This window comes from Talaromyces rugulosus, chromosome I (genome assembly GCF_013368755.1).
Source record: "Talaromyces rugulosus chromosome I, complete sequence".
Taxonomy (NCBI): Eukaryota; Fungi; Ascomycota; class Eurotiomycetes; order Eurotiales; family Trichocomaceae; genus Talaromyces; species Talaromyces rugulosus.
In genome coordinates, this window is record NC_049561.1 from 2,162,198 (window position 1) to 2,179,222 (window position 17,025).

The 17,025-nt window shown below is 46.4% G+C and overlaps 6 protein-coding genes across 6 annotated transcripts; 3 read left to right on the top strand and 3 right to left on the bottom strand.

Moving 5' to 3' along the window:
* Positions 1–2,347: 2,347 nt before the first annotated feature.
* TRUGW13939_00733 (uncharacterized protein) lies at positions 2,348–3,910 on the bottom strand (the record flags this gene model as incomplete). Its single annotated transcript, XM_035483940.1, has 7 exons — positions 2,348–2,741; positions 2,809–2,901; positions 2,966–3,303; positions 3,401–3,468; positions 3,526–3,562; positions 3,626–3,645; positions 3,712–3,910. The coding sequence occupies 7 exons, from the start codon at positions 3,908–3,910 to the stop codon at positions 2,348–2,350; spliced, it is 1,149 nt and encodes a 382-aa protein (XP_035339833.1).
* A 1,020-nt stretch (positions 3,911–4,930) lies between these two features.
* On the top strand, positions 4,931–6,753 carry TRUGW13939_00734 (uncharacterized protein; the record flags this gene model as incomplete). The annotated part of the gene is made up of 5 exons (XM_035483941.1): positions 4,931–5,076; positions 5,172–5,317; positions 5,388–5,698; positions 5,816–6,391; positions 6,496–6,753. The coding sequence occupies 5 exons, from the start codon at positions 4,931–4,933 to the stop codon at positions 6,751–6,753; spliced, it is 1,437 nt and encodes a 478-aa protein (XP_035339834.1).
* An 873-nt stretch (positions 6,754–7,626) lies between these two features.
* TRUGW13939_00735 (uncharacterized protein) lies at positions 7,627–9,278 on the top strand (the record flags this gene model as incomplete). Its single annotated transcript, XM_035483942.1, has 3 exons — positions 7,627–7,674; positions 7,741–8,835; positions 8,967–9,278. 3 exons carry the CDS (start codon positions 7,627–7,629, stop codon positions 9,276–9,278), a joined length of 1,455 nt encoding a protein of 484 aa, XP_035339835.1.
* A 756-nt stretch (positions 9,279–10,034) lies between these two features.
* TRUGW13939_00736 (uncharacterized protein) lies at positions 10,035–12,207 on the bottom strand (the record flags this gene model as incomplete). The annotated part of the gene is made up of 2 exons (XM_035483943.1): positions 10,035–12,078; positions 12,143–12,207. The coding sequence occupies 2 exons, from the start codon at positions 12,205–12,207 to the stop codon at positions 10,035–10,037; spliced, it is 2,109 nt and encodes a 702-aa protein (XP_035339836.1).
* A 479-nt stretch (positions 12,208–12,686) lies between these two features.
* On the bottom strand, positions 12,687–14,862 carry TRUGW13939_00737 (uncharacterized protein; the record flags this gene model as incomplete). Its single annotated transcript, XM_035483944.1, has 3 exons — positions 12,687–13,580; positions 13,973–14,711; positions 14,765–14,862. The coding sequence occupies 3 exons, from the start codon at positions 14,860–14,862 to the stop codon at positions 12,687–12,689; spliced, it is 1,731 nt and encodes a 576-aa protein (XP_035339837.1).
* A 328-nt stretch (positions 14,863–15,190) lies between these two features.
* Positions 15,191–16,051, top strand: TRUGW13939_00738 (uncharacterized protein; the record flags this gene model as incomplete). The annotated part of the gene is made up of 1 exon (XM_035483945.1): positions 15,191–16,051. One exon carries the CDS (start codon positions 15,191–15,193, stop codon positions 16,049–16,051), a length of 861 nt encoding a protein of 286 aa, XP_035339838.1.
* Positions 16,052–17,025: the final 974 nt, after the last annotated feature.

The following is a 17,025-nucleotide window of genomic DNA, read 5'->3' on the forward strand; positions in this document are numbered from 1 at the left end:
AGTGGTTTCTCTCGATCCACCCCATGCTCCGTCTGACTGCTGTCCCTGAAGGGTATTGATCAATATTTGTAACAAAACCAGGGGGACATCGTTCTCGAAGAGTTCACGATCGTGAACTAGTAGCACATCTTTATTATCGCTAAAGACTGACAAGACTTGGGATAGAGCTTGTGCCAATAACATGATAGTATAGAAGGGGGAGATATTCTTAGATAGAATTCATATCAGTATAAAGTCAATTTAAAGATAAAGGTCACATCTCACATACCCATTTATCCTGAAGCGCTGGTGAGTTGTACCATTGACAGCAGAGGAAGCGAGTCACTTGAACGATTGTAGAGCTATGTGACCTTATATCATTGTCGTTTGATAAAAGTGCAGCCAGTACGTTGCAGTTGGAGCTTATACTAGCATTTCTCTCTTTGGGGTAAGTCTTAAAGTAACCCCTCGTGTCCCAGAACTCATTCACTAAGGCGGTAGCGGATATTTTGACTCCGAGGAGATTCAGACAAACGATCGCTTTCGCAGTGTCATCGGCGTCAGGTTGAATCTGTGGAGCTGTATTATGTGAATTAATACGCTGGTTCCATTTACTTGATACATTGAAGATTATTCACTCACCAAAGCCGACTAAACCATGCCGCTTGTGGAATTCGTCCTCAATGATGGTCCGAAATACGTCCAACTTGTCTTTCCCAATGCTCTCTTCCGTAAATCCACCAACAAATAGGGTTGTCAAGGCCTTTCGTGGTTAAGTGAGTCTAAGATTCAAAAAGAGATTGGGGGAGAGATAAATAGAACCAATTAAGACAATGCAACTCACCCAATTATATTCAAAGAGCGTAGTTGGAAATGCACTAGGAACACTACCATTACCTTTTCCGTACGACTTTGAAACGACATTCCGAAGATACATTTCTGCTTCATCATCCCATATGGAGGCACGGGTTAAATAGGCTGATGTAGCTGCGGGCGATGCCATAATGCTGCCCCGTACTTTGCGAAAGGCAAGTTTATCATAATTGACCCAACCTTCCAAACCTTCAAGTGAATGAAGGATAGAATGGGCTTTTCCATTCTCATCCTCGATCTGACGGAAGTCGATCATCGACAGTTTTTTTGCTCGGATGTCAGATAGTTCATGTTGGCCATTAAATTGAAAGAGCAGGTTATATTGCTTGAGCGATTCCAGTAAGGCTGGAACCAGAATTTCATATCCGACATGCAGAGTTGACGATACCTCCCATTTCAATAGCATGTCTTGGAGAGCCACTTTGGCGGACGAAATTCGTTGGTCGAGGTTGTACCCTGTTGTTTCGATCTGGTAGGGTGCTTCGCGATGCTGGCACAACGCAAACAACGCTGCGGCAGTGTTGAGGATGCCATCAATTGGAGATGCATAGGCTTGCCATCCCCCTGAGTCTTGTTGTTGGTCCAGAATAAATTGAAAACTATCTGGAAAAAGCCAGATATTGGCACCTTCTTCGGACTTCTTTACCATTGACAGCCATGCTGTATCGTAGACGGAGCACGTCATAAATCCACAACCATAGTGCGGGTCATAGCCATCGACGAGATTTTCGATGAACTGACATACTCGAGAACTAAGGTTATCCATAAGCAGATACAATTTCCTTGTTGTGATGAAGAATTGGTGGAGCAACAACAGAAAGGCAAACAATGATCTTAGGCTCCCAGCAGCGAGATAAATTTTAGTGCCGAAGTCCAAGGGTTTCTAGTTATCTGCCGATGCTGCTTACCCCCCTCACCCCCTTTTCTTTTCCTTTTTTTTAGGGTCCTGTGTGGAGATGGAATCCCATCTCCCCTGCTCAGCCGCAGTGGGCGGGAAACCCTGTAGCGCTCCGATGCTACCTGGTATATATGTGTAACTGGTTCTAACTGGTAGACACGTGTAACTGATTATGTCCGTCGTATAAGGACCAATGAAAGTCATAGGAAAGGCTCCGGCTCGAACCGAAACTTGCTTAGGAGCTTTGACAAATAAGTAATGCCTGAAAAAAAGCAATTTGTAATGTTGTCACATAAATTACGCCCTGTATAGTTTTGGTATTCAATATCATGACCACATATGTAGCTAATATAGATGTAGGAATTTCTTCCGCTACTTATCTCTATTTAGCAGTAGTTTTGATCATCATTCCTAAAGCTACTCTCATAGAATGTGGGAAAGATTTTATGAATGTTCCTAGCTAGAGACTACAAAATATTGTCCATATCACCTCTGTCATGATAGACTTCACTAACGGACAATCATCCTTGATCCTTATCTTTAGGATAGATTGTTTGTCCCCGGCGCGGGACAGGGCAAACATCTCGGAAGAGAGGGTCAATGGCCCTTTCCAGCCAAATGATCCTCTGAAGCATCAATGGTTTCTGAGTGTTTCCATCCTTGCTGTACAGTCCTCGTTGGCCAGGTCTCGTTGTGGCCCCTCTCCACGTCAGCGATTGGCAATGGGTCATCAGCCTCGCCTGTTTGTATAGTGACTAGCTGGATGTTATCAGAGCTGTTGTTGACAACATTTCGACGATTTCTACCGGTGGAAAAATGTGATCGACTCGACTTGTTTGATGATGCTGTAGATGAAGGGGTAGATCGGACCAAGAATGTGCGTAATGATCTCATACTAGTCAACCACCACGATTTCTTCATGTTGTTTCGAAACAGAGCTGCCATAACCGGTAGACAGGTACAGATTATACCAATGTCAACTTCGACAGTGCTGTTGATGCCTGTTAGTCGCAACGCTAATACTCTTTCTAACCAAATCAGACGTTCGACACACGTACTTGACGATATAAATACTCAGCAGTGAATACGTGTTGTCCTTTATGTCGAACTGAAAACGATAAATGCAGCCCAGGAAGCTCATAACGACGCCTCTAGAATAGTACAAGAATCAATTAGTACAAAGCTTGGAAACTCTGGTAGAGGAAATATCCTTACAGAAGACCAGTCAGGAAGACGGTAGCGACTCTCCATTTTCGAGCCGTATCCAGATGCAACTGCGTGACAGCTACCAGCGGGAGGCAAATGATATAAACATCGCTGACTACACCGATCACTGCAACGCTGTAAGTCAAAAGTGTGAGCTTGTGGTTATCCTTCACAAAAATAAAGAGGAAGAAAACAATCGTATAATAGATGCTGCAAAACACAATTCCTGCCCAGATTCCAATGTTGACACCTTGATTCAATGAGAACAATCGTAGGTACAGTAACAAGAGAGTCAACTTGGTAAAGTAGATGGCAGGTGCAGTTAAGATCGCGGACGGCTCTGCATACTGAATTAAAGATTAGAATGAAAACATATCAGTTAGCCAGCTCTATATTACTAGAGAAGAATTTTGTGATTGAAAGAAGGGGTCGTTAAATTCTCACTTTGTAGAATTCAAGTGCTTTGGCCAACGTCAAATCCCAGGCATGGGTTCCTAATCCTAGGGTTCCCTCTGTGGAGATCGAGTCATTACATGGATATTCATAGGTCAGTTTGTTACAATACGAACCCTGAATGACCAAGCCAGTGTAAGCGGCCTGGGAAAGCTGTCGAGAGCGCAAAAGAATGAGCACGCAAGTTAGTTTAGGCAAGAATATATTCTACTGTACCAATGCTAGAACCGCTGTAACTGCAAGGTTATTAATATTATTGTTAGCATTTTCATTGTTGTTCGAGACAGCAATCGGAGCCTTACGGTCGTCCCACCATAGCGCCCGTGTAATTCTTGATCGAACATAGAGGCGCAATATGACGAAAAATGTCATTAGAGCGGTAGATATGCTCGCGACGATATAGTAAATAAACGCCTTGCTGGGCGGATTATCGAAGTTAGGCTTCACTCCAGTCGGAGGCGTGACCGATGGGACTTTTGTAGGATCCAGTCCACTCGCCATGACTGATGGATAGAATCCGCTGGAGATTAATGTGAAAATGAAAACGAGCGAAGTAGCCAGCTATTGGACATGAAAGAGTGGAAGGGGCGAGACCAAATGAGAAAATTCTGTCGAATCTAGAAGCGAGATATATTGACGGTGAAACTCCATGATCCATTTCACTCCATGCAACTGTATCATTGATGCTGTCTCCCCCCCACCCCCCCTTCCTGTCCCCGACATATTGGGGAGGGGTCGGGCTATATCTTTTCCTCTCTTTTCCCTTTATTTCTTCTTCCTAATCCGTGCATGTTAATGGGGGCGATTGTGCTAGGCGCATGGGTGTAACTTTGCGCCATGCACTTCATTTGGCCCGACAAGTTCAATTGAACAGGGAATCGAATAAAAAAAGCGAAAAGGTCTGACTACTGAATAAGGGCCCAATGAGGTGGCATAATAAGCTGGGGCTATTTTCAGCTGAGGGTGGGCTGAATTCGAATAATTGCATAGTCACCGAGCATTGGTTTGTTAATCCATTTCCGGTGTGCATCCCTGCATGTTCTGTATTACAGATTCCAAGTTGTTTTTACACAGTACCGACTAGTACAAGAACTAACGGGTGATCGACACGGCTAAATGAAGATAAGCTCCGAAATACAGACAACTAAAGCGGCTCGGCGAGTATGGATTATTACAAGTTTAGGATCCACGTACCAATCCATGTATCAATCCATGTGCATATGCATATGCATGCACGGAGCACCGTAACAAGGATGGGATTGCACACTACCCTCATTTGGACATCGTTGAGAAGGTCTGTCTACACGACAGACTATTATAACCATGTTCAAAATGTGATGCCCCTTGTTTTCATCCCCACTGCTTGCATGACTCTGATCTGCAATCGTTCAAAATGAGCCCAGGGTGTGGAGCAGCAGCCATCAGCTCCCATGAAGGGGATAGATCTTTTCGCATATAGTAGCTCCGTCCATCTTCGTAATATTTCGCCCTGTGACTTGAGCAGATCAGAATACCCAAGCAATGGCTGACTGGGAAGGGACAATTGAAAACTTAGGCTCAGAGCTTGTCGACTTCAATGGACCTGATGACCCAGCCATCGCCCGCAACTGGCCACCACGGCGTAAATGGGCGATCATCGCTATCTTGTCCACCATGTCATTTGTCACGTAAGGTCTAGCCCCAAGGTTTTCCTTGTTCAAGGGACACGTCAAGAGGCAATGAATGAAGTGAAAACAGTTGATTCTAATTCACCTACAACCAGGCCTCTTGCATCCTCCATTTTTGCGCCTTCTGTGCCACAATGTCTTGCAGAATTTGGTTCGAACAGCACAATCCTTGGATCTCTCGTGGTTTCTATTTACATTCTCGGATATGCCGCAGGACCCTTGGCCATTGCACCACTCTCTGGTATGTGCTGTTATCAAAGGAACAACAACGTTGAAGTGGGCAGAGGCTACTTACTGATATCTATCACCAGAGCTTTACGGACGCTCACCAATGTACCACGCAACCAACATCGGCTTTATAATTTTCACAGTCGCATGCGCAGTCAGTACGAACCTCACCATGTTGATCTGTTTTCGTTTTTTAGAAGGCGTGGCCGGATCTGCCGTTCTTACTATCGGGGGTGGCACGGTGGCAGACCTCTTTGTGCAGGAGGAACGTGGCAGAGCGCTCGCTTTCTGGACCCTTGGCCCGATACTAGGACCTGTTATTGGGCCAGTTGCCGGCTCATTTCTCTCGGCATCCAAGGGCTGGAGATGGGTGTTCTGGCTCCTTGCTATTGTGGTATGTTGTTGGTTTGGATTTCTTTCCTTTCTTCTCTCTTCTTTGCTTTTCAACCCTGCTATCAACCCGGACAAAGAGGGAAAGAAAAAATATCCAGCGAGGGCTAACAAGGAACAGTCCGGATCGATCACTGCTTCCTTTCTCATCCTGCTGCGCGAGACGTCATCGACTGCAATTTTGAGGAAGCAAGCCAAGAGAGCGCGAAAGACCACCGGTAATCCCCATTTTCGATCTTGTCTTGACGGAGACCAGGCTACAAGACAAGCGTTCCATAAAAGCATTATTCGACCGATTAAGCTCCTTGTGGGATCTCCCATTGTAGCTTCAATGTCAACGTTTGCTGCAATTATCTACGGTTACCTATACCTGCTTTTTACCTCCTTCACACCCGTGTTTGAGCAGTCCTACGGGTTTTCCCCAGATGTGGTAGGGCTTTGCTATCTGGGCACCGGGTTTGGCATGATCGTGAGTCTCTTCGGATTTGGCGTGATCTCTGACCGGATGATCAAGATGAAATCTATCAAGAATAAAGGGGAGATGAAGCCAGAGTACCGGTTGCCGCCGATGATCCTTGGGGGGATATTCGTCCCTATAGGTCTACTACTTTACGGCTGGTCGGCCGAGAAGCAAGTGTTTTGGTTTGTCCCGATCTTAGGAACTGCGTTCTTTGGTTTTGGTTTCATGGCGTCTTTCGTAAGACTGATCTTTTTACTTTGCCTTTACGTTGAATTATTTCGTCTTTACCTTCCTTGTGATGAAATTCCTATAGCTAATCTTCGATCCTGCTTTCATTGTAGATGCCGATACAAGCCTATCTTGTGGACGTTTTCACCGTTCATGCTGCCTCCGCTCTCGCTGCTGCCACAGTGTGGCGCTCCATTGTTGGAGCATTGCTACCACTTGCAGGCCTCCCGATGTACAATGCTCTGGGTCTTGGATGGGGAAACACTTTACTTGGGTTGTTGGGTGTTGCAATGATACCGGTTCCCTTTTTGCTCATAACATACGGAGAGCAATTGAGGAGCAACCCACGATATCGAGTTGATTCATGGTAATCTTTATATATGCCATAACACACTAATTATCGAGAAGCTCCATATAAGTAGAATATTATTGTTCTCTTCAGGAGCTTGGTGCATTACGCTCTGCGTACATTTTCATATATCTATAGATCCGGGCATATGTAGATGGGTATTGATGTATACGAGTGGGGAATTCGGTTTTGAATCTATTTTGAGGGGTTGTCTGGAAATATGATATTACAGGTGCCTTTGAACATACAATTACAGATGGATTCCTACTGAAGTTGTAAAAAAATCATTATATATACGTAATGTAGGGATAATCAAACCTCGACCGAGCATAGTGCTTAGAATTAAGGCCTAAGGTGTATGCATGGGGCCAACCTGATGCAGAAAATCCCTGTGATTACTGCAAGACAACGAGCTAATAACGCTCTCCCTCCAGCTAGTCAAGTTTTAGTGTTGATAATAGGCACCTAACTCAATCAGGCAGCCTCCGCGGCTGTTGACGTTCGCATTCGTGGGTTCGGGGGCGATCGCTGCACCTGCTCCTGCATAATTAGACTACTAATACAAGGTAGCGGTATGGTATTGAAACCTGACCACCCGGGTTCTTCGGCGTCTATTCAAGTTTATAGTAGACAAGTCAAGTTCCTATCATGGAATAGCCCTAGCCAGCTGAGTGTTCATACTTCGGCTAGTATTTGCAACACAATGTAACAACGAGGCTGCCACTCATTCTCGAGTGATACACAGGTGGTAGGTGACGGGGAGAAAAATAAGTATAAAAATTTCTAGCAAACTTAACATACTGTTAAATGCCCAACGTCCACACTGCCTGTCATTCCCTTATCCGACTAATTTTTGAACATCTTGTAGGCATTGATTCAATTCCTAACCAACATCATGTCTACAAATTCATTCCTGTGGCTGTTGGTCGTTACGTTTTTCCTGGTAAGATCGCACGGCTACAACTGTATGAATGTGAAGCCGCTAATCATCGCTGGTGATAATATGTAGTGCATTGCAGCTCGATTACTTTACAATGTATACTTTCACCCTCTGTCCAAATTTCCCGGTCCTACCCTCTGGGCAATGACAAGACTCTGTTTTGTCACATCACTTGTTCGCGGTGATTTGCATTTAAAAATAAAGGATTTCCATGATCGATACGGAACTGTCATCCGTGTTGCCCCGAATGAGCTATCCTTCATTGAAGGATCAGCATGGCAAGACATGTACACTGGACACAACAAAAACAAAGGATTCCCCAAAAATGCCGTCGTTTTTGGAGCCCAGCAATTTCGCAGCATCTTAGACGGTTCTGAAGAAGACCATACCAGGATGAGGAAGATTTTGGCGCATGCATTCTCCAACCAGGCGTTAAATCGACAAGAGGGGCTACTGCACCGCTATATCGATATCCTGCTGCGCAAGCTGGGCGATGTTGTCGAGAGTGGTCAATCTATCAATATTGTGGAATGGTATAATTGGCTGTCCTTTGATCTTACTGGAGAACTAGCTTTCAGCGAGTCATTTGATCAGCTCGAGCAAAAGGCTTACCACCCATGGGTGAAGATGATTGTCGGTCACTTGAAGTATTCAGCGTTGAGTATCGGTCTGCGATATTACTCCCCATTGAATGAGTTAATGCCTTATATTACCCCACGCCATCTACATCGCTTGAAATGGTCATTCGTCACAATGTCGCGCGAGAAGGTGCTCCGACGCCTTGCTCGACCCGAGTCGAAAACACTTGACGACATTCTGGGTGCATGTCTGTCTCCGGACAGTGGAGAACCTATGATGACAATGGAAGAGTTAATAGGCACCTTCACCTTTCTCATCGTGGCAGGCAGTGAAACCACGGCGACAGTGCTGGCAGGCGTCACGAATTACATCTGCCGCAATCCCAAAGTGTTTCAACGCTTAAAAGATGAGGTTCGCGCAATAAAAAGTGAAAAGCAAATCACCATTACTTCCACAGCAACGATGCCATATCTGAATGCGGTCATCAAGGAAGGTATGCGTATGTGCTATCCTATCCCTGGTGCCCTCACTCGGGTTGTTCCTCGCGGAGGACGACTCGTCAGTGGTCATTTCATCCCTGAAGGAGTGAGTTATATTTTTTCCCCTCTTACTTTCTTTGATTATTCCTTTGTTTGCATTTTGTGAATTGCCCAACTATCTATCAGAAACTGCTGTGCCATTTAATGTCGGAAACATTAAAGCTAACAATTTCACAGACTCTGGTAGGGATTCCTCAATTCGCCGCACATTATTGCGATGTGAATTTTGAAAACCCTTATGAATTCATTCCAGAGCGCTGGACACAGATCTTAGATGATGATAGCAGGAGCATCTTTCAACCCTTTGCCATCGGTGGCCGCAATTGTATTGGTCAGAATCTAGCTTGGGCAGAGATGCGACTCGTTCTTGCAAGAGTTGTGTACAATTTTGATTTAGAACCGGCCGACGATCTCTGTTGGTTGGACCAGAAGTCATATTATCTGTGGGAGAAGGAACCATTTTTAGTCCGAGTCTCCAAACGCTCTTAGAGGACGTGCATTGAAATTGCAATGCCCTGGGTACCAGTTTATCTACGAAGATATGTTCTACTTCATGAGTATATTGTTTTCAGAAAAAGAAAGAAAGAAAAGAAAAACAAGAAAGGTTAGGAAAATAGTGTAGACATGCACTATAAAAGTCCTTTTAACTATTCATAATATCGATACATGGGAGTTCCCTAACACCATTTACATAGTAGCAATGAGGCAAGAGATCTAAGACAACCAAATGCCATGAACAGGTTGTTACTCCCATCGTAATAAACATCGTATCTAGTGTGCATGACGAAAATCTGCCATCGTAGATTTAAGATGATCCTTCCAGCCGCCAGACCACCACCTTTTTACATCATTCAGCCTTGTCCCAGAGATCCTGTCTCGACGTGGCATTCAGTGCGAATGGACATGCTCATGGAGAAAGGTTGGCTCACCAGATCCCACTCATAGTTCGTGACGGGAGTGCTACGCAAAAAGTTGCCACAATTTGTTCGCCCATTTCGGCGGAGATTGGGACAGGCAGCCTCTTATCTCGCACGATGTTATCTTTATAGATACTTCATATAATAATCATCTCACTTCGTCTACATCGTAACCTAATGGGTATATATCATTTACATGGCAGCTTTTGTCATGAAAACCAGACACTGGAAACAAAATAACACAAACGCCGTTCCGGAATCAACAAGCGAAGAAATCGAAAAACAAGAAATAATAGCACAGATGATGTCCGTCTTTTTAATGTAATGATCAAAAGATCGAGCTGGATGGATTCCATATGCATATCGCATTCATATAAGCGCTCAGCGCCATTATGGTGAGGTGAATGGCCAGAGAAAGTAGCTGTGCCTTAATGCCTGGAATTGGCAAAGATAGGACAGCAAGAATTACCAATGGGTAATATACCCATGGATTAACAGCCCGTGGCATACAGGGCTGCAGAGTGATGATCTGTTTGGCAATGAAAAAGGAAAATCGGGCACTCGGTATTGGAAGCCGGCCCCAGGAGCCGATAGGAATAAAGAAAATGTACGAGTTACTGGTAAAGAAGCGTTCTGGCGGTGGAGGCAGTAACTGTGGTGAGTGTTGGTGGTGTATTATGGGGCGACTATATTGATGATGCTGTTCGTCTGGCCCGGATGCGATGTCTTGGTATCGGGGACGAAGAATCAGGTCTTGCTCTGGCTGCTGCGATGGACCCCAGCCTCTGTTGTCCAAGTCTGGACTACGGGGTATATCTGAAGACGCAGTGACGCTTCGCGTTTCATACCGGACTGGTGATCCAAGTGATCTCGCATTATTTCGTGGTAAAGACTTTGTGGGCGACCGAGACGCACGGGGACTGTTGGGAGCTGGAGAATCAACGGGCTGGATGCGAGGAATGGCGCGGAATTCCGGCCCGTTCGAGTTTGCGCGAGCAAATCGACGACTTTCATTACCAATGACGCCTCCTTGAATGCTGATCAAAACTTCGTCTGCAGTGGGTCGCCAATCAGGATTTACAGATAGAAGCCTTTCAAGCATCATGTACAGTTTATCCGGCAAATCGGGGCGAAGCCGCTTGAGCGAGGAGTCAAAGCCAGTCCACTGACTGATTTCTTCACGAAGCTCATCGATGTCTTCTTTTTCTTCGACTATATCTGCACTGCGATAAGGGAGCTGCGCAAAACACAGAAAGTGAAGAATCATCCCCAGCGAGAAAACGTCGGACTTGAAAGTAAAGTTGCCAAATGGGCCATCGGGAAACTCCCTTTGTAGTACTTCTGGTGCACAATATGAAATGGTGCCGGTGGTGCCGGTTGAGTTCCGTACAGACTTCTCATACTGGACCTCTCCAAAATCACTCACCAATACCCTCAACTCGTTACCAGAGTCATGGAGAAGGCAGTTGCTTGGCTTGAGATCGCGGTGAATGTAGCCATTTGCATGTAGAAAACGGATCCCGGACGTGATGTCCTTGAAGAAAGAATATATATCTTCGAACTGTAGCGTGCGAGGGCCGGTCTGGTCCATTGATGCTGTATCGCGCTGCCCCTTAGACCTCCGTCGAAGACGCTCTTTCAACTGCTGTGTAGTTGTCGATGCCTGCATGGAACCAAACACATATTTGTGAAGGTCTCCAGCATTACAATATTGCTGTAAGATAAATGCGCAAGGTACACTAGGGCTGAATGTGCTGATTTTTGCGTTTTCCAACCATACATGGCGATATGAGACGAGGTTCTGATGCGAGAGATGCTGCAGCAATTGAACTTCGACCAGAACCTTTTCAAGCCACTCATGATCATCGCCGACAGGCACACGTTTACAAGCAAACTGGCCCAGCGAAACTCCATCCAGCATGTGTTTGACCAGCAGCACAACTCCCTTTCCCCCTCGGCCGAGCTCCCTTTCTTCAATGAAAAACTTCCTGAAATAGCCCTGACTAAGAGCAGCCGACGAAATCCCTTGTGCGGGAGGCGGCGATTGTCTGTATGATGCAGGCGCCGTTATTGAACCGTCTGTCAGAGCCGGTTGGGTGAATCGTCGTCGAGGTGAGGGGGGCGAGGCGGTCGCCCCAGTCGCAGGCGCGCTATCGTGGAGAAGGCGAAAGTAGTCTGGGGTCACAAAGTCGGCATGCGCAGGGCTTGTGCCTTGATGGGCCTCAGATCCATTCTCGCGACTTCGCATCGGACGGTGACAATAAGGACAGTCGGTCAGATCAATGTTGAATTCGCTATTGCTGGCACTCGCGTCGCGTAGCACGAGCTGTTGGGAATCGCGATCGAGAACGACAACGGAGTCATTGTGGCGTCTGAGAGCTAGCGTTAGTTTCGAAGCAGGGATTTCAATCCAAGAAATTAATAAGAAACACTCACAGAACAACGTCGCGGTTTGAAGAATATGGGATGATAGACATGCTTCGCGGTGCGTCATCGGCCATGGTGCGTCGAGCGAATCAAGCTGGCGGAAATTCTCACGGAAGAGAACATGCTATTTTGAACGAGGCATTGCTAGGATTTAGGGAGCCTGTGTCCTGTACATAAACTCGATGGAAACTTTACATCTGCACGGTTTCGGAAAACGCATCTGGAGAAAACTGGAGCTGAGTTGAGTTGTGCTTGTACCCGGTGTTGTCGACATTCTATTCAACCCCCGCACGGTCTTGTGCAACAGACGCTTGGCACGGTTAACGCTGTCCCCGCTGTTCCACCGTTCAACATCTTAAACATGTCTTGGTAAATAGATTCATGGTCTGATAACAGCGTGGCTAGACCGATGCACTCGATATTCTTATTTTCATGGGTATCTCTAATCATAAGGGCGAGGGAAGACATTGCCCGCCTACGTAACCTATCTATCTATAGCTTCACCACCCAAACAGCGGAATACAAAGCTGGGACAAGATGGTGATTATGTGCTTCAAACAGCGTTGGATGCGTCATCCTCTTTTTCTTCGTCGTCTTCTTCTTCCTTATCCTCGTCGTCCTCATCTAGCTCAACATTGATCCCTCCCTCGGAATCGGAATTGCCGAATCCTGTAAAGTCATCGTCATCGTCGTCACTTTCGTTGGATTCTCCATTGGCTTCGTCGGACTTTTGGTTCTCGTCTGCTTTAGAGCCCGCCGTGGAAGCTTCTCTTTTGCGCTTTTTAAGAGACATTTCTCCAAGGCGGCCTTCTCGGCCTTCAATCTTTTCATTTTCATTGCCGTTACTGTGCGGAGGAGGCGTGAACCAGGGGATCTTTCCTCTGAGGAAATCGTTGATAACCATCTTAGCAACGCCATCCAAGTCCGGTTCACCTCCTCGTAGAAGTCTGCCTCCTTTTCGCGCGAGTATACTCAAAAAATCCAGGGTGTCGGCGTAATTCTTCACCTCGTACGTGCGCTCGATATGTCGTTGCTGCACTCTCTTCAATACGGCTGGGATATATTGTTCAGGGTTTTCAACATTTTCAACCCTAACGACACCTCGGAGAAGAATGTCCTCTTCGCTGTCGTTGTTGCTTGGAGGCACCACTCCAGGGCAATCAATAAGATATATTCTCTTCATCAGCGTAATATATTGCCAGACTTTTGTCTCGCCCGGAATAGGGGCGACAGTGCAGACTTTCTTCTTTCGGAGAGTGTTGATTATCGATGATTTGCCGGTGTTAGGATAGCCAATAAAGCCAACAGATATTTGCTTGCGATCGGAATGAAGCGATGAAAACTGGCGTAGCAATTGAATCAGAGATCCTTTGCCAAAGGAATTGTTGATCGACGCATGGAAAGCAAGTGTCGGATAATCTTTTGAAAGATAGCGCACCCACGCAGCCTATGACATTCAGTCAGTTCAAGCCGCAAGATAAATTGAAAAAAAGCGACCAAGGAAAACAAAGGTGAAATGTGTGAGATGTTACTAAGAAATCTGATACAGAAAGACCGTTACAAGAACGGGGTTCAGAATTCAACTCAAAACAGAGCACTGTTACACCCTATACGACGAGCTTTCAAAACGAGAGACAGGTCAACCCAGGCCTCAGAAAGAGGAAGGGCGGCGGGTGAACGTCAATCTACCAAAGCTGTAACAGACACAACTTCCATTGAGTTGGCAACATGTGCGCAGGAAGAAGCCTTGACTTAGCGATGGCACCGGCACTAAGGCCGATAGAGAATGTGTTTGTGGAGGTCGGTGTGCAAGCTTGGAAAGGGATCTATTAGACTTACAGCTACTTTGGTAGGCACCAAATCACATTTGTTCAGCACAAATATAAGATGCTTGTGTGGCGCCTCTTCGCGGATATACTTCTCAATGCTTCTGCATCTGGTACCATCCGGATCGCGGGCATCGAGTACGTGGATGACGACATCTGAAGAATCAATCACCTTGTACAGCTCGTTCCAAATACGTTTGCTTTGGCCCTTGGAGAAGACTGCCTCTCGTGCGGTACCAAAAACACCACTGTCTTCGGCGTCGTCAGCCCCAGAATTGCCGCTCAATAACTTGGCTTGGTCAAGTCTGTCCAAGTAAGTATCATGCATCTTGACTGATTCCCCGGCGAGATCTTCCAAAGAGCCAACGTCTAGTTTAACCCGTTTTCGTTGGGCTTTGGGCCCGAACGTATCGCCAAAAGGCGCTGTTTCAATTGCCATCTTGGCGCGATGTTGCTTCAGACCATTGACAGTGTCACCGTCACCGTCCCGGATCAGGCTCATAGGAAGTTTGTTGGTCTTCAAGAGGACTTGGTAAGGGTCCGAGGCTCTCTCTGCAACGGCTTCCCGGAACGAAGACAAGGCTTCTTGTGAAATCACTCGGGTATTGCCGAACCATTTCCGGTTTGGTTCTATCCGCGCGACAGGGACCTCTTGGGACTGATAAGAGGCGGCCTGAGTGATATTTCCTTGAGCGTCATGGCGAGCCTTGCCATCTTTGTACATATTCAGGTGGCGGACTTTCTTCGCAGAGCTACGGGATGTTAGTCGAATACACAGGCTGGGACTGCGTTCAAGCACACTGACCGATAAAAGTTTTCACCTTTCGTCTTGACATTGGCCATGCCATCTCCAACCTTGCCCTGCCGCTCTCGGCGGCTGGCTTCTTTCTTGCCTGTACCCATGGTGTCTTAATACAGATTGCTTCCTGTAATTCTTACCAGAAGAATCAAGAAGGAAGAAAATCGACAAGTGTGTGTGAAATGGTGGAGGCACAGTCGGAGCAGAGAAGGAAAGAGGAAGAAAAAAAAAATAAGTTGGCGGGAAGGCTAGTGGTGCACGGACCACCCGCAGCAAAATTGTCTGCGCGAGTCTCGAGTTGTCTCCGTCAACACCAGCTGGGTTCAGCAGAGCAAGCTGTCCACGCCATTCTTTTCACATCACGCACACTTCTTCCTGCTCTTGCTGTTTAATTTTCTCCTTTGCAAAAGCTTTATCTACTAGCAGCATCCAATGTCGCTGTCCAGGAGCTGCCGGACTGCCCGTGTGCAGGCCCGCAGCTTCTCCGTGTCTTCAAAGCTGCGTGTCGGACCAGAGTCTCCCAACTACATCGAAATCCCGCGGACTTTGCAACCCGATCTTCCTTCGAAGCCCAAGGTCAAGGGTACTCTGCCCGTGCCTCGCGAGATATTTCCCCCTCGCCGTGCCGACAAGCCGACCTGGACATACATCACAGCGGCCACCCTCGAGCCCAAGGAGAACCCGGTTAAGGCGGACGGTCCTCACGCCGAAGCCATTGAATGGAAAAATAAGATGGCAGAGTTACGGAGAGCCAATCTCAGAGAGGGATTGGTTGAATTGTATCAAAGGAAACTGAACACAGATGCTTTCATGACGCGGCGCAGCGCTGCGAAACAAGCCCGCAGGCAGCGTGTGTTCGACCAGCCACCGCGAGAGGATGAGCGCTTGACACGACCGACTGTTGTGAAAGCCATGGAACCCACGCAGGGAACCGTTCTTTCGGATCCCAACCGAGAGAAACGTATCACGGTGTCCCGGCAGCGAGTCCTCGCAAAACAACGGGTGAAATCGGAAATCCGCCAAGAAGATCTCCATACCCTATACATGAACGCCCGTACATTCATCACCACAGAAGCCCAACTCGACAAAGAGATTGAAACCAAGTTCAGCGAAGACGGCGGAAGAGAATGGGATTCCGATAGCGGTGCAGGAAACAATGTATGGGCCAAGGGGGCTCCTCCAAGTATCCAGGATATCGTCCGGAACCAAACCACGAGCGATGCTGGCAGGTGGAGAGTCGAGCAAGAAAGAATGCGCAAAGTGGTCGAAGAGCTTACTGGAGGAAAGATCTGAGCCGCTGCGACGTATGTGCTGTATTTTTAGAAATGTATTACCGCTTTTCCTATGTATATGTTCAAACACTACATCAGTAGATAACTTTACTTTTACTTATTCACTTGAGTATATGCTATGAGAATGTAGACATTTAGACCTTTGTCTACTATAGATCTAACTGGCCCTGATATACAAGTCGTCTCAGTGTCCCAAATCTAACGCTAGCTCTGAGTACGAAATATCTATATGCTGTAGCAAGTAAAGTTTAGGGAAATATTCTCAGTCAGTTGAGTCATGAAATATCACTGGGAAATACCAGAGGCAAAGTACTGCGTCATTATTGTGACCATTTTCTTGCCTCGCGTTGCACAATACATCTCCCTTCGCCATCTCTCCTTCGCCATCTCTTCGGCCCAAAATTCCGCTCGCAAGTCTCCTCAGCCACGACAAGTATTAGCTGTTCAAAGACCCAAAATACGAGCATTCAGGCCATTTATGAGTTGATTAGTCAAATGTAGCTTATAATCAGGTCGGGGATTCTGACTTCGGCTAGAAAGGTTACAACCTTAACTATCGTTTAAATTCAAATATGATGCCTTAGCATGACATGGTCCAGAATTATAAGAATGGTAAATCCATTTTCTCGACCATAATGTTTGACTTGTGTGATATCCATCTCTGGCAACACTCTAAGCATATTGGATATCTTCGAATTCGCCACGCCTGAACCAGACTCTGCTGATACTGAAACCTTGGTACAGTGCCGAACAGGAACTCGACCCTACTGGATGATTCAAGTGCCTTCTTCAATATTTACACAGGGATAAAATACCGAAGGGGTATGAGTATAGCCACTTAGTGAATACCGTACTTACTGTATCTCGTCATGCTCGCCTTTCAAATCAATCTAGGTAGACATCCTGACGGCTGGGGAAAAAATGCCAACGCGTCATGCCAAGATATGGCACCAATACACACATATACACAGCGAT